The following is a 17,186-nucleotide window of genomic DNA, read 5'->3' as shown; positions in this document are numbered from 1 at the left end:
AAGACCTGAACACTGAGCCAGACCTCCTTTTTGAGGCTGTGTGTGAGTTGTTAATATGTAAAGATGTATGACGTGGTCTGAAAATTCCCACAAAATCAGACCCAACACATTTGACTATTTAATGATTATTTCAGGCTTTACAGGGGGACTTGCAGCAGTGCACGCACACCTTATATTATTGTGTTTAACTTTTTTTTCCCTTTTCACCCAGTAATCCTGCTTCTTTCAATTTTAGTAAATAAAAAATAATTAATAAAAAGACTAAAGCCTTTGTTTTCTGTGAATTTGTTTCATAATTCTGACATGCTGTATCCACTGCTACATCACAAAAAAATCTATGAATGCTAGGTCCAAATTAGCAGACTCTAGGACTGTTATTAGTAGAATAACAGACTTGCGCACACTCTCAAACTGATGTTTGATGTCTGTGTAAAGTCAAGCAAATGTACAAAAATGTAAAACTGTAAACAAAAAACACTTCCTCTGTCTCTTACAATACATGAGATATTAAGTAATCTCAAATATACTTGCTCATAAGGTTTCTGACACTATTCTGACACTATTAGCAGCCATCTATAAAGGAGAATTCTACCATTTTTTTTACATTCCTGCATAATTCAGTGGTTTAACAAAGTGATTCAGATTGGTTTGGTGTAAAACAGTTCATTGTAGAGAATCATACCGGCTCTTTCTTTACTGTGGTGGTGATAGGAACTTGACTTGAGATGTCTACAAAACACAACATTTATTTACTATCCAAAACCACTAGTGGTTAGTGTTTTAATATGTATGTTGATAAGGTTAAAACAGTGATAAATCTGAAAAAATAAATGTTCTTTGGGGACCATTTTGCCTGAAAATGCCCTGCATCATGAATGGATTTTTAAAAAATACGTTTTGGGCCAAAATCTTCAGAACTGTCCAAACACAACATCTCAGACATCAGTGTATTCGAAACCATTTTATGTAATATTTTTCTGTAAGGGAGCTTTGAGGCATTAAACTCTTTAGACATCTGGTTCCTATGACCACTGCTGTGAACAATTCCGACTTGTTAAGTTTTTCTAGAATGTAATATTTCACATCAAACCATTCTGAATGAATTTGGAAATGTTTTGACCATTTAATTATGTAGAATTTTTTAAAAAAGGCAATGGGTTTTCCCTTTCAGCCTGAATTTTGTTTGTACTTTGGTCACTCACAATGTGCAGTATGTCAAACTACATAAGCAGTAGACTCTACATAAGCAGAGTCCACATGCAAACCATGCAAATAATAAATACCTTTATTCTTCTTTGTTTGTCACAGGAATGTCTAAGAAGAGCAACAGAGGCACTCAGCTGCACAAGTACTACATGAAGCGCAGAACACTGCTATTGGCCTTACTGGTAAGCCTATACTCTTTGCTCCTCTGTCAAGTCTAGTCTCTTCCTAAACCTGCAGCTGAAACAAAAAATGCTGGTTAGGCCAGTTAGCATTATTGATAAAACTTTTAAACCCTTTAAGCTCATAGAGCTTTTGACCACTGATTCTTTCCGTCTCTTTCCCTATACAGGCCAGTGAGATTGAGCGGCTGACTACCTGGTACAACCCACTGTCTGCCCAGGAGTTGACCATTTTCACTGAGCAGTCGGTGGAGACCAGCATTGCCAACTGGAGGTCCAAATACATCAGTCTCAGTGAAAAGCAGTGGAAGGACCATGTCAACCTTTCCTGGAGCATCTCTCCCTACCTTGCTTTGCAGTTGCCAGCCAGGTATATTTAAATACAGGCAAATGTGTTGATATAATATGGCTATTACTTGATTTTCCATTCATTTTTTCAGTTCTCTAAGCGTTGAAATACCTATTGACCTTTTTGGGCCTGTTTCGCAGGTTTAAAAACTCTGAAGCCATTGTGGCTGAAGTGACCCGGCTGGTCCGACTGGACCCTGGCGCTGTTAGCGATGTCCCAGAGGCAGTAAAGGTGAGACAAGAGTCAATAATATTTCCTTTTACTCTCAGGCTACTGTGAAAAAAGGTCCTTGAATGGCGCAGTCAGCTAAAGTTTGATTCCCAGTGATGCCACAGCCATCTCTCACTCCAGCCTAGTTTCAGTAGTCGGCGTCTAGCCCATGTTAGGTACTCTGGGTCTTAGCACATTTTCGCTTTGAGAAACATAAACAGCTTTTTTGAAAATTGCTGGTGTCGCGCCATATGGTGAACAATAGTGTTCCAAACTGGATACATTTTATCCTTTGTACAACGCTATTATATACCAACACCAGCTATTGAAAGTGTAGCCTGTCACTGCCACAGCCTTTTAACTACCACATTTGGCAAAGCTTGCTGATTTGTGTGAAGTAGTTCAGTGAGGCTGCATTGCTTATCTTATGATGTGCCGGTCTTGTTGCTCCTCTTATGACTCGTATTTGAGCTCTTAATGTTCTTGTTATTCAGGTGATCCAGTGACATTCGGGAAAAATATGTGTACAGAAAAAAAGTATCGACTTTGATACGTTTTTGTTTGCTATAGCAGCGGTTTTGAAATGGACTTTTCCCATAGAGAAAACCTGCTTAGACCTGGAGTTCCAATATGGGCAAGATGCTGACTTCAGAATGTCTTCAGAAGTCTATTCCAGGCTAATTATTGATATTGCATAAGCAGAATTTACAAAAACAAGTGCACTGATTGGCTACACAATGGAGTTTGCCCTCAGCCTTATCCAGCTTAGTAGCTATTGAGCTGTGGTGGAGGTAACGGGTGGTAAATGGCAGCAACAAGTACTGGAGAGAAACTTAAGAAAAAGTATTAAAATACTGTGAACAGGCATAGATTAAAAAAAGGAAGACAGCCATACAGCAGAAGTGTATGATACCAGTTGATGGTATAAACTTCCTTTATTGTTGGCTATGTTAGGCTCGTAGCCCCAGTGCAAAACTAACAAAACAAACTTCTGACCTAAAAACATTTTTGACTGATCAACTAAGTTTGGGCTAAGGGGGAATTTATGAAATTGTTATTTTTAACTAAGCTGTTCCTTTAATGTTACATTGTATGCAGATAACCTAGCTAAAATAAAATGTGCTCTGTGAAATGTTTATTAACAACATGAAAAGGCTTGAACTGGAGGTGCTGACCAACATATTTCACCTGTTTCTTCACTTTTTCTATTATATCTTTTTCTAACTACAGTTTCTGGTGACATGGCACACCATTGATGCTGACTCACCTGAACTGAGCCACATCCTGTGCTGGGCCCCTGCTGACCCCCCCACCGGCCTGTCTTATTTCTCCAGCATGTACCCTCCTCACCCACTCACAGCGCAGTATGGCGTCAAAGTGCTGCGCTCCTTCCCACCCGTATGTACCGGTTGCTTCTGCCTCACAGCTCTGCCTCTGCTGCTAGGGAGCTCAGGCTGTGACACAATATGCTGTAATGGCACACTGTAGCACTTTTAATGCATTTGTCTTTATCTGATGTGGATGCTAGCCACTTGAGGTGTCAAGGGTTTCCACACTCAGTAACCTACATATTGTGCTTCTGTTGGCAGCATTTTAAATGCTTCTGTCACAATATGACAGAAAACTAGTTGCCACAATGAATTGTCACAGAATTAGTTACCAAATTAACATTATTGAGTCATTTAGGCTAAATTGATAATATGCCTCATCGATCCAGTTTTTTTACTTTGTCAGTTAATTTTAATGTGCAGTTATATGCAGAAGTCAAATTACATATTCATAGTAACATATTATCATGACGAGTTTCTGATGATAGTCATGGATTTACTCTTATTTTCTGTGATATACTTCTAACAGTAGTTATTTGTTATTCTGATAGGCCGGTCGTCTGTCATTGGTTAATCTAAGTACTTCTGTCCAGTGACAGTCGGATTTATTTTCTTTTTTCTATGTTCAATATTGTATATTCATTGTAAAATCATATCTTCTGTGTATATTGCTTTTGTTGGATTATTGTTCTGCTATCTGGTAGCAGACCTCCGGTCTACTAGAGGAGTTCCCCTTTTGCGTCTTGGTTCCTCTTGAGGTTTTCTCCTCTTGCTCTTAGGGAGTTTTCCCTTGCCACTGTCGCCCTTGGTATGCTAATTTGGGGCTTGGACCCAGATTTCGTGTAGTGCAGCTTTGTGACAACCCTTGTTGTACAAAGCGCTAATTAAATAAATCTAGACCTGAATATTGTTCATTTTCTTAGTGAAAATAAATGAACACATCCTTTAATCCTCTACAGGTAACAAACTTAAATATGGCATTTTTTGGAAATGTTAGAGCACCTTTTTACTGAATTTAACGTTGGAAAAATACATAAAATATAAAATGCAATATAAAAATATTTTTTCCATTCAATATGTTAAATCTAGCACATAAACAGTAAGTATGCATTAAAATGTGCAGAGTTATTCTCTGTAGAGGAAACTTGTTTTCACTTAGAAAATCATGTAATATAACAAGCACTGTCCAAAGTTTGCAAACAACTATATGTAACCATATCACTAGTGAGGATGAGGAAAAAACATTTAATCAAGTTTAGACACTGCAGGAATGCTGCCAACATTCGATGATGACAGCGATATACACATACAGTGAAGTGTAAAATAAATTTTCATCTGACTTTTTTTTACGGACACATGAACATGCGTAGAATATATATCTGATTTAAAATCACATATAAAAGTAGTTTAAGATAGATTTGAAAAGATCTACTTTTCATGTTCACATAGACCGGAATGAATCAGATCTTTGTCACATTTAGGCAAAAAAAAATTGCACCACTTCAAACCTGTAAGTGAATGCAGTCTTATTAGCTTCTCTGAGACATTCATTGGCTATTTCAGGTACAAATATTTTGTGTGAGGTCAAATGCATAGGTGAAAGAGTGCATTATTGGTTAGTTATCTCGAAAAACCACATCTATTCTGTACCCGTTGCCCAGGGAAAAGTGATAGTGAGTAAAAGTCTAATGGGAGGGTAACTTTGCTTTGTTGCTTCTGACAGGATGCAATTCTGTTCTACATTCCACAAATTGTGCAAGCTCTCCGGTATGACAAGGTAAGAGCTTTCAGCCACCCCACCCGTTTCCTAACAAAACACAGCACAGGGTTTTCCAGTGACTCACAGTCCTTGCTCCTCTGTAACAGATGGGCTATGTGCGCGAGTACATACTGTGGGCTGCACAGAAGTCCCAGCTCCTCGCCCACCAGTTCATCTGGAACATGAAGACCAACATCTACCTGGATGAGGAAGGGCACCAGAAAGACCGTGAGTGCATCCAAATCAGAGGAAAGGCTTTGGGGGAATTGTTGGCAAGACCACATCGGCACAATAAGAACTGCCCACTGCTGGTGTTCAGTCATCTTTGTCAATGTTCAGCCAAATTTTTCGACATTTGATTTTCAACTTCATCTGCCTGCAAAATCTGATTTCAAAAATGCTTTTTACAATGTTGTTAAATTTTTAAATATCCTATTAATAATTCAAATAAAAAATGGATAGAACCCAACACCTCAATTTAGGGCTACTCCAGTTTTAGTGGACCGGAGTCCAGCACAGTGTAATAATTTACCTACTTAAGCACGTCATCTACACATGGTAACTAATTCCTGGGACCTGTCTCACAAATCACGTTTCAGCTGCGCTAAATCTAACAAATGCAGCCAGGGTTAACTTGTTTTATGACGGCAGGTCTGGGTTTAGACACTTGAGCGAAGATCAGTGATTAGCGAAGAAGCATCTCATTGAGCTAGTATGCACTCATGTTTAGCAGGCTGAAGATTCCTCACAAGGTGGCACTGTGAGCATTCTAGCTTGAGATCTGAAAAGAACTTCACCAGAAGGTAGGCCTTGATTGGTCAGTAGCTCAGTCCCAATTGGTCATGGAGCTGTGGGGATTGCAATCCATAAACCCCGGTTTAGGTGTGCAGAATACGTTGCCATAGTTGCCATGATGTATCTCTTTAAATAGTGATACACCGTTGTGAGACAGAAAATCCAGGGTTAGAGCAAACGTTTAAAGTTAGCTGGCTAAGCATGAAATCCTGCTTTGTGAGACAGAAAAATGTATACTTCATATCAGTAGTGTAGAACATATATAGAATAGAATAGTTTTTGTTGAGTTTTTTCTTATTTTCCTGGTACACAGCGGACATTGGAGAGCTGCTGGAGCAGATGATGGAGGAGATCATGAGCTCTCTGTCAGGCCCAGCTAAAGACTTTTACCAGCGAGAGTTTGATTTCTTCAACAAGATCACCAATGTCTCCGCCATCATTAAGTACGTTCTCTCACACTGTGAAAGCCAATCAATGATCAGAGAACTCAACCGCTCTATTGCTCTGCCATTCAAACTATATTGTGTAGTGTTTTTCTTCATGTATGCTAATTCTTATGTTGATATGTTTTTTTTTCTTATTAGGCCCGTCCCGAAAGGAGACGAGAGAAAAAGGGCTTGCCTAAAAGCCTTATCTGATATCAAAGTTCAGCCAGGTTGGGACACAGTTACTTTGTCATTTTTATTTTGTTGTAGTGTTGTGTTATCTAAACAAAGCTCGTTTTTAGTTTGTGACTTTTATTTTGTTGATTTATTTTCCCAGGCTGCTACTTGCCAAGCAATCCTGAAGCCATTGTTCTAGATATCGACTACAAGTCAGGAACTCCTATGCAGAGGTGAACTATTTAAAAAAATAGATGACCAAAGCAAATGTGGTTATACATCATGTTTGTAACACCACCACTAATTACTGTGCCAATATTTACATGGTGCGATGATATTTTCCTGTGTTATTAATTTGTTTACGTTTTGCAGTGCTGCCAAAGCTCCTTATCTGGCAAAGTTCAAAGTCAAGCGCTGTGGAGTGAGTGAACTTGAGAAAGAAGGTGTGGAGTGTATTCTTCTTTCTCTATCTTTCTCTCTCTCTCTCTCTCTCTCTCTCTCTCTCTCTCTCTCTCAAATGATCAAACTAATGATTATAAGGTACATTTAAAAAAAAAAAGGATATTCATGGCCTATGTAATGTACCATTAGCACAGTAGCCTGTTAATAATTGCAGAGCAAATACAAGAAACCTTTCTCAGATACTTCAAGATGTGTCCTCATAAGCATAGGTAGACAGATGCAGTAGAATTGCACTGGACACTTAGGCCACCAAGCCAGTGAATCTTATGGCCAGATTTAACAATTGGTCAATAAGTGGTTCCATTTATAGATACATGTTTGTCATGTATACATTGTATGTACGATTGACAAACATGCTTCCCCCCCAAGGGGAGCGCAACCATCTAAGTGTTGGTTCTATCATTGGGAGCTCACAAATTCAGTCCCCAATGATGCCACAGCCATCTACGGCTGAGACTGCAAGAGAACATAATTAACCTCTTTGCATGGGTAGAATAGCTCTCCCTCTCCCCCAGTCACCCAGTGGGATGCTTGGCCAAAATGTGAAATGTGGCGAGGGACTCTCACTTTTTAAAAAATAAACTTATAGAATGGTATGTTCATGTGTTTGTGAGTTCATTAGTGTTCATGATGATTCATAATTGCTGATAATAATCTTTGTGTTCTAACTGTGATTATATGACAGATTGCCCACCTGCGTGTAGGTACATGACCTATAATTCAGTGGTCTATATTTCACTGTTCTATCTAGGTTTGCGCTGCCCCACTGACTCTGTAGATGACGAAGATGAAAACTCAGAAGTCGCACAGAAGGTCTGCTGGCAGGCGGCCATCTTTAAAGTGGGAGATGACTGCAGACAGGTTAGTTAACCTCAAAAAAAAGGTTTCTGAAGTCCATTTAAAAGGAGCTAATTTCTGGTAACAGCTGACTGTTTGGTTTCTTGCGATAGGACATGCTGGCACTGCAGATCATTGGACTCTTTAAGAACATTTTCCAGCTGGTGGGGTTGGATCTGTTTGTGTTCCCCTACAGAGTTGTAGCCACGGCCCCTGGCGTAAGTTCTACTCTTTGTCCCTCATACTGTCCACTACTAGCACATTAAATGTACTAAGGCTGCACAAGGAGAGCTGGATAGTGGGTGGAATTTGAACATGAATGAATTAGGGTTAAAAACAGGGTTAAAAATATCAAAAATGTTTCATTGTTGCTGTTCTTTGCTGTTCATTGCTGAGAGCTTCCTCATCAAACCTCATCCATATCCACATGAGATTTGTTGGGTGTTTTGATAACTCTAGGCATTTATATACTCCATGAAATGTAAATAGATTTGGTCAAAATATGTTCCTTTTGGCAAAGTAGACTTTCAAAAGGTCTGTTTAAAATAAATACTTGGTCACTTGGTGGGCCTGTCACGATCATTAAGGTTGAACTGAAAATTAATTGTCATATAAATAATAATAATTGCAATTAACAATTAATTTGTCTTTTTGTTTACTGTATGCAACTATTAAAGTATAAGCCTGAAGTGTCCAAAATGGCTGATAATGTTTCATAGCTGTTGCTGCTTAATAGCTCCCAACGGATGACAGACACGGCTGGAGCTTAAATAAACAAATGTTACTCACCGCTGCCCTCTAAAGGTGTTATACCATTGGTCAGATGCTAGAACCGTGTTGTTTCGCAAGACCTATGACATGCCCTAATAAATGATTTCTGCTTGCTTTTACCTCCTAATTGATGAAAACGCACCCAATCTCACCATTTGTTGCAATGTAAACATAGCATTATGAAAGCTAACAACTTTGGAGAATAATTGCAGTCAGCTGCTATAATTACTACTACACACTTAAAAATGATGGTTCTTCAAAGGTTCTTTAGTAAAGAAAATGAACACACAAAGAACCATTTGTGTGATTAAGGGGTCCTTTGCATTGTGAAAGTGTTCTTCAGATTGATGGAGAATGTGCTGTAGATGGTTCTATATAGAACCTTTTTGAAAACACTCAAAGAACCCTTTACATGATTAAAGGGTTCTCTGCATCACTAGAGAGTTCTTCAGATTGATGGAGAATGTTTTTTATGTGGTTCTATAGCACCAATTTGTGTTCTTCTATTGTTACGATGTCAAGCCTGTAACAGCAGAAGAACCATTTTTAGTTGATGTTTCTTGCCTGCTTTGAAAAAATGTATTCCCAAGGACTTCTAAACAAAAAAAAGTTGATGCTTTGATGCTTGTTATTTCTTTTTCCTTAGATTATCATTGTAAGTAATGGAATGAAAAACTTTTGAAAGTATTTAAGTATAAATAAAGCAGGCATAGGCAGGGGTGTAGGGGTGTGAATTATTAATTACTTGTATCATTTCCTTCTTCCAGTGTGGTGTAATTGAGTGTATCCCAGATTGTAAGTCTCGTGATCAACTGGGCAGACAGACTGACTTTGGCATGTATGACTACTTCAGGAACCAGTACGGGGACGAGTCCACTCTGGCTTTCCAGAAGGTAAAGGCAATTTCAAAATTCGATTGGCTTGAGGTATAAAAACCCTCAGTATAATTCAGTCCAGTTCAGTTCAGTTATATTTATCCATATAGTGCACCTTGTCTCAAAGCAGCTTAAGAGAAATGTGGGTCCAGACTGAAAACAGCTCCTTATGTGGAAGAGATGTTGAAAGGTATCAAGACTCAAAAGGGCCCAAAACTCAGATTTCTTGGAGGTGCACCGGATAGTGGAGTTACAATAAACAAATGAGAAGTCCTTTAAAGGGCTCATTTTTCTCAGTTTAATTTTTTCCCCTGAGGTCCTCTCATGACATTTGTGTGGTTTTACATACCGAAAACAATCATTCATTTTAACATAATAATTTTCCAACCTCTCTTTATCCCTTAGAATTAAACAGGCTGTTTTTTACTGTGTTGTTTAATTCTAAATATGTTAATTGAGTCATATGCAAAAGTTTGAACACCCCTGATCAAATTACACATTTGATTGATTTTCTAAGTGAAAATATATGAACACATCCTCTGTAGCTTCTTTTTAAGTAAAAGTCACAAGATTTTATTCTGAGTAGTTTTGTACCATTTCTATTGGTCCATTAATCTTAAAATGTTCACACAGCTTATAGGGTCCATTTTTCTTGGATTTTATTTTTCCTCTTGAGGTCCGCTTCTAACATTTGTTATATTTGTGACTTCATGCAGAGACTGGCAGCCATAAAGCTAAATACAAATTATACACTGTATGGTCAAGAGTATGTGGACATCTGGCAGTCACACCTGTATGAGCTTGTTGCACATCCCGTTCCAAAACCCTGGGCTTTAATGTGCAGTTGGCCCTCCTTTGCGGCTCCACTCATCTGGGAACGCTTTCCAGAAAATTTTCTTGTGTGTCTGGGAATTGTTGCCCATTCAGTCAAAAGAGCATTTGTGATGTCAGACACTGATATTGGATGAGAAGGCCTGGCTTGTAATTGACATTCCAGTTCCAGACCTGACAAATCCAGATTTGTTCATTAGAGCACTAGTTAGTGATGCATGTTTCATCACTCCAGAGAACACATTTTCACTGCAGTCCAGGGGACACAAACCTTACTCCACGCACTTCAGATGCTCGGCATTGCGTATACTAGGCTGGTGTGCGGCTGCTTGGCCATGGAAACCCATTTCATGAAGCTCTCAACATACAGTTTTTGTGCTGATGTTGCTTTTAAAAAGGCAGTTTGAAAGTGAGTAATGCTATTTGCTTCAGTACTCAGTGGCCCCACTCTGTGAGTTTGTGTGGTCTGCTGCTTTTTGGCTGAGCTGTTGCTGCTCCAAGATGCTCCATTTTACAATAACAGCACTTACAGTTAACCGGGCAGATCCAGCAGGGCAGAAATTTCACGAACTGACTTGTGGCGAAGATCGCATTCTGTGACACTGCCACATTTTATGTCACTCTTAAGTATGACCCATTCTACTGCCAGTGTTTGTCTACAGAGATTGCATGGCTGTATGCTTGTTTTAATACACCTGTTAGTCACTCAGTATGTAGGAGGGATGTCCCCATACCTTTGTCTATATAGTGTGAGAGGAGTTCATAGGGAAATGGCTGATTGACTGTTCATTAATTGAACTTTGTGAATAGTTTACAACAAAATTGTTATGTATTACATGAAATATAAATCTTTAAATTACCATTGTAATTCTTCGCTGATATAGATTTCCGTAGTCAGTCTATTTATCTTTTTTCAGTTAAATGTTTTTAAAAGCTGTGTCCAGTTCTGTGAGTTGTCCAGTTAATTAAATTGCTTGTCTGTGCTCCTGTGTCCAACAGGCACGGTATAATTTCATCCGCAGCATGGCCGCCTACAGTCTGCTCCTCTTCCTGCTGCAGATCAAAGACCGCCACAACGGCAACATCATGCTGGACAGCAAAGGCCACCTCATTCACATTGGTTTGTCTGAGTCACTGCCCATTAATATATTAAGGAGATCACAAGAAGCTATAAAGAAAACCTACTTTAGCTGAACTTACATAGTTTTGTACAAAAGTCAGAGACCACACTTTCGTTTATTTCATGTATATACATTTACATACATTTAACAGAAGCTTCAATGCCTAATATAACATCAACATTGTTCAGTATTTATTGTGTCCACTCTTTGCCTTCATTACAGCTTTCATTCTTTTCAGATGGACTTGCTTTCAGTTTTTGAAAGAAATCTGCAAGGATATTTTTCCACACCTCTAAAGTTCAGAATTAAAATTCGGTTGCTTTTTCTGCTTCTCACAATCCAAGTAATCTTAAGCACATTCAGTAATGTTGAGGTCTGGACCAGCAGCTTCTTTGTTTGTTAAGTACATCTTGATCTTTTCAGCAGTGTGTCTTTACAATCAAATATTTTTCAGAGAGTACTGCATGATATATTCAAATTAATTTGTCCTTGTCAGCTTTTAGTCGAAGACTAATCACTAACTCCAGATGTTATGTATCTGAACACTTGCACTGATCCTGCAACATGGTTATAGACATTGTTTGAAGAGTCTTTCATTGCTTTAGCGACATACACACAGCTTCTACACATCCTTTTAGACCATGCATAGCGTTCTCACAGTGGAAGGATATACAGACAAATTTATTTTTTCCGCTCTGAAGCAAAAGTGGAGCTTGATTTTCTCCTGTCTCTGAAAGATGAAAGCTTTGTGATTTTTATCTGATGGGAACAACTGGTGCACAAAAGTAAAGAGTGGAAAAAGTTAAATTTGACATGCATAGCGTTGGAGGCCCTGTAATTTTCTGTGAAATTTGTTTGTATTTGTAAATATATGCCTTGTGCTGTTCTACCCTGACTCTGAAAAATTAAACTCAATGGCTGTTTTCAAAGAAAGAAGCGAAAGGGTGTTCTCTGACTTTTGCACAGTACTGTATATGCAAGTGATTATCTGATATGTGTGCAATAACATTATTATTATTTTTTTTAACAAACAAAAATATGCATATATATTATTTATGTAAGAGGGTGTACATATATCTTTCTTGGTTGGCTGTAGATTTTGGCTTCATGTTCGAGAGCTCTCCGGGTGGTAACCTGGGCTGGGAGCCGGACATCAAGCTGACCGACGAGATGGTGATGATCATGGGGGGCAAAATGGAGGCCACTCCCTTTAAGTGGTTCATGGAGATGTGTGTTCGCGGATACCTCGCAGTAAGGTGAGATGCGCTGCTCATAAATATTTTAGCAGCTTTCTGGGATACAGGATAACGTGTAAGTGCAGGAGGGAAGGTTGGAGTCCAGGGTGATGTTTCTATGTGTGCGTATCATGTCAGAGAGTGAGAGAGAGTAATCTGTACAGCGCAAAGCTTTTTTTAGTCTGAAGTCTGCTTATTCTTATGGTTTCTGGTTCTCTCTCTCTCTCCTTCTCTCTCTCTCTCTCTCTCTCTCTCTCTCTCTCTCTCTCTCTCTCTCTCTCTCTCTCTCCTTCTCTCTCTCTCTCTCCTTCTCTCTCTCCTCTTAATCTCAGGCCATATATGGATGCTGTGGTGTCATTGGTGACCTTGATGCTGGACACTGGTCTTCCATGCTTTAGAGGACAGACAATAAAACTGCTCAAGTATGTGTCCACTTCCAAAATGCACCTTACTGGGGCAGATGATGATAAGCCTAGTGCTCTTAATCCTCTTTTAGGTTTTAAATGATTTTTTTTCCACCATTTGTGTGTTCCAGGCAAAGGTTCAACCCCAACATGAGTGAAAAAGAGGCCGCGGCCTTTATGATCAAAGTCATCGAGCGTTGCTTCCTCAGCAGCAGGTACAACCCTGCTACTTTAGCTTTTTCCATTTTAAGGGTTGAATATAGTCTGCATGAATCATACAGTTATATTAAACCACTGTGTCAGCCTATGGGCCTTTTTGGATAGTGATTGTGTTGATCAATATCTAAGCACACACAAGCATCCTGTAGAGCAATTGTTTGGCAAAAAAAAAATGTAATTTACAGTTTTCCCCTTTCCCCATATGTAGTCGATCAGTGTCCAAAGTTTGGTTCTTTAGTTTTGCACTGGAAGTATAAAGGTAACGTAAAACAAAGCAATACACCACTTGAGGCCATGCTTTAGTGATTTTAAGAGGGTACGTGGTTGTGTTAGACATTAAGCAAGCAAGGACAAGGACTTTCAGTCAGCCATCATTGTCTATGGCAGCATTTTATTTCTTTTAAAATTGTTCTCATGTAATCATGAACATAGAGCAGAATTTAAGGCTGGAACCTTCACCTATTTAAGTTACCAATACACTGAAAGTTTTTACTACCTTTCTGCAGTAGTATGCAAAACTTTTAGGCCTCTGGTCAAATTACATTTTTGTTGATTTTTTTAAATTAAAATTAAGTACACATGCTCTACAGAGAACCAAATTTTAATGTACAATTACTGTTTATTTGCAAAATTAAACTTGGAAAAAGTAAGCCATAAAATGTGGCCTGTGCAAATGTTGTGACGCAAATATATATATATATATATATATATATATATATATATATAATTTTTAATTTTTATAGTCTTTATTTTTTCAGTGTAATGTTAAGCTGGTCAAATAAATATTGTGCACTAAGATTTGCAGACAAAATGCCACATTTAAGTTTGTTCTCTGTAGAAGATAACTTATTTTTATGTAGAAAATCAACACGTAATTTGACTATGGACGTTCTAACTTTTGCATACAACTAACTCTATGTAATTTCTTGTTGTATTACCATCAAGATAATGGTTTTGCTTATTTTCCCACATTCAGTTTAGTTCTGTTTAATGCATATCTAACAAAACATGCAGACATTTGAACCTTGTAGGCCGTTGAAGTAATATATTCTTTAAACTATATGTTTTACAGTAAATACTTCAATACGAAGCCTAACACTAAATATTCACAAGAGAGAAACATGGCTAGCTATCTGATGAGTTGAGCAGTCTGTCAGATTGAAGCTACACTATGTAAGACTTGGATGTAAGACTGGGATTTGGAGACCTTTCTGGTGGAATTGCGTAATTACACTTAAAGTGCAGAAAAGCATTTTGTAACGTTGGTTGTGCTTCAGGCCTCCAGGAGCCAATCAATCTGATGATTGTGAGTGTGTAAAAGGAGAATTCAAATAGGACAAGTTTTCCGAGCATGTTAACGAATTATTTACTATTGCCATCGTATCTTCAAGCCATCGTATCTTCATCATCATAACATTGATTTTGCATTTGAGACCTAAGCATCAAGCCAGACCATCTTTTTGACTCTGTGTGTGTAACGTTAATAAGTAAAGATGCATGACGTGGTCCAAAAAAGTCCCACGAAATCCGACCCAACGCCTCTGACCTTCAAATTACTATTTCAGGCCTTACCAGGTGACCCGCGGCAGCGCATGCACACCATATTTTAGTGTTTAGGATTTTGTTTTTTCCTGACTCAGCAGTGCTACTTCTTTTAGTTTGAACAAAAACATCTTACAAAAGTGCAAAAGTTAAAACAAAACCGGTCTCTTTTGTAGAGAATGTTTTGTTCTGTTTCAAGCCATTTACTTCACATACATGCTTGATTTCTGGCCATATGGATCATCATGCTCAGTGCTCAACAACCAAATGGCACAACCAAATGGCACATGAATACAGAATTCAATTGCTGTGAGGCGGTCACCGATGAGCAAAAATCTCCACTTTTGTGTTAAATTGTGATGATAAACGGACCAACATAAATAGTTTCAATTTACTTAAAAAAACATCTTGTTAAATTAACTTCCATTAAATGTTAACGCTTTTGCCTTCTCCTGTAAAATTACCATTTCTTCTGTTGCTGTGTTCCAGGAGCAAGACCTATGACATGCTGCAGTATTACCAAAACCAAATCCCATACTGATGAAGCACCGTCTCATCCCCTTTCACATCTCCCCAATTGTCTGTACCTATTAGTTGTAGTCCTCCCTCAGAGATCAATGGCCATATCAGTCGACGAGCATCCATGAAGACAAGCACTTTATAGATTTTAATAATTGATGTAACGGGCCTCGTCACAGCGGAGGTAATTGCAAGAGTCCAGATAAGCCGTGTCCTCCAGTGCTGTCGGGGGCCTCCGTAGTCATCTGCTGTAGAAAGTGCTACATGTGCAATGAGTGTTTTATCTCCCTTTAAAGTGCACACCATAATGGTGTTGTGCGAGCATACATGTTTGTTTTTTTTCTTCTTCTTTTTGATAACATTCCACTTTGAATATATACCAGTGCGTTCTAAACTATACTTGGAAATTCAGGGGCTGTTTAGTTTAGCTTGTCTTCTTACTCAAGAAGCCATTTATATGACCATGGCACAAATAGTACTGTATTTATTGGTGTGTCCTTGCAACAATCAGATGTTATGCAATATGTCTGCTTGTGCGTGTGTCACGTTTGTAATAGAACACTGCACCGTACATGGAACCCTAAAGGGAAACTTCAACCAAAAAAGAGAAACTTGATGTTTGTGAACTGCTGCCTGAGTGACGGGCATATAATTAGGAGTACTTTTGCATGTATATGTGTCATCTTGTTGGTGATGCCATCAAAGAGATATTGACAGATCCGTAGCTCTTTTCCCTTTAAACAAGAACTTTAGCTGGCTAAGGATGTGACGGATCTGAAGCATTAAACTCATAACAACGCCAATTTACATTTAAATTCCATTGAAATGCTTGAAGAAGAGAAGCAGCGTCACTTTATTTAATAGGGGGGATTTTGTTTTGCTGGGTTTTTTTTTTTTCTTTTAAAAATTTCTGAAATGATTAAGATGTAAACAGAGTCACTCAGAGTGGTTTAATGTGCAACGTTCCTAAAGAAGGTTACTGAATCAGAATTGTTCACAGCAGTGGTGAAAGGAACCAGACATTCAGCTTTTAATGCTTCTCAAAGCTACCTCATAGAAAGCTTTTGAACAAAATGGTTATGAAAACGCTGCCTGTTACTTGAGAAATTATATTGTGATAGTTCTGACATAAACATAATTGACAAAATTAATAAGAAACATATTTTTTAAAATCCAGAGGTATGGAAAGATGCATGCAGGATGTTAAAATAGTACCAATTTCAGATTTACCAATATTGTAGCATTATCAACATTACATATAAAAACTCAAAAGGTACATGAAGGTTGTGTATGTAAATAAAATGGCTGTGTTTGCATTGGAGTCATTGCAACCCCTGGTTTCTATCACCACCACTGTAAAGAAATCTAAGTCAGTAAATTTCCCTACAGTGAACCCTTTTACATTAAAACACTTTGAATGATTTTGTTTATTCCAATGTATGTGTGTGTGTGTGTGTGTGTGTGCGTGTGTGTGTATATATATATATATATATATATATATATATATATATATATATAACATGCACACACAAATTCCCCTGTAAAGGCTATTTCAAAGAATTTATTCACATGTCTATCTATTGGAATTTAATCAATTCATTAGTGTATCAGATCACTTTCTTTTAAAAGTATTATTCAGAGACCATCAGAAGAAACTATTTTAGTATATGTACCATAGAATCTAGAAGTGAACATTATTTTACTTGTGTATATACTGTAATGTCTTATGTGTGAGAAAATGATCAGTGACTGAAGGATGATCTAGGACCTTATTGTTGTGGAATTTTAAAGTCTGAAATGTTTTGATTGGCACATAAATAGTTTACTGATACCTTACGCATCTGTCCAGTCCAGGTTTCAATTGTGTTGTGTTTACTCAACTGTGCAATAACTTGCTTTTTGTTTCTGGAGTATTATTTATATGCTGGTCATTGAGATGGTG

The 17,186-nt window shown here is 38.1% G+C and overlaps 1 protein-coding gene across 2 annotated transcripts in view; it reads left to right on the top strand.

The window, feature by feature from the left end:
* pi4kaa (phosphatidylinositol 4-kinase, catalytic, alpha a) overlaps positions 1 to 16,459 on the top strand; it is a 45,631-nt gene extending 29,172 nt beyond the window's left edge. For both annotated transcript variants that reach the window (XM_036594614.1, XM_036594613.1), the window contains exons 38-55: positions 1,309 to 1,388; positions 1,556 to 1,755; positions 1,875 to 1,965; positions 3,175 to 3,342; positions 4,996 to 5,049; positions 5,139 to 5,259; positions 6,140 to 6,269; positions 6,411 to 6,481; positions 6,589 to 6,661; positions 6,801 to 6,871; positions 7,642 to 7,751; positions 7,841 to 7,945; positions 9,266 to 9,391; positions 11,204 to 11,324; positions 12,422 to 12,581; positions 12,893 to 12,982; positions 13,096 to 13,179; positions 15,215 to 16,459. In XM_036594614.1, the coding sequence (XP_036450507.1) occupies positions 1,309 to 1,388; positions 1,556 to 1,755; positions 1,875 to 1,965; positions 3,175 to 3,342; positions 4,996 to 5,049; positions 5,139 to 5,259; positions 6,140 to 6,269; positions 6,411 to 6,481; positions 6,589 to 6,661; positions 6,801 to 6,871; positions 7,642 to 7,751; positions 7,841 to 7,945; positions 9,266 to 9,391; positions 11,204 to 11,324; positions 12,422 to 12,581; positions 12,893 to 12,982; positions 13,096 to 13,179; positions 15,215 to 15,266 (1,907 nt within the window). In that variant the 3' untranslated portion in view covers positions 15,267 to 16,459. The remainder of the gene's footprint in view (positions 1 to 1,308; positions 1,389 to 1,555; positions 1,756 to 1,874; positions 1,966 to 3,174; positions 3,343 to 4,995; positions 5,050 to 5,138; positions 5,260 to 6,139; positions 6,270 to 6,410; positions 6,482 to 6,588; positions 6,662 to 6,800; positions 6,872 to 7,641; positions 7,752 to 7,840; positions 7,946 to 9,265; positions 9,392 to 11,203; positions 11,325 to 12,421; positions 12,582 to 12,892; positions 12,983 to 13,095; positions 13,180 to 15,214) is intronic.
* The last annotated feature ends 727 nt before the right edge of the window (positions 16,460 to 17,186 follow it).

Source organism: Colossoma macropomum, unplaced genomic scaffold, assembly GCF_904425465.1.
Source record: "Colossoma macropomum unplaced genomic scaffold, Colossoma_macropomum, whole genome shotgun sequence".
Classification (NCBI taxonomy): Eukaryota; Metazoa; Chordata; class Actinopteri; order Characiformes; family Serrasalmidae; genus Colossoma; species Colossoma macropomum.
This window is presented reverse-complemented; position numbering and strand designations above follow the sequence as displayed.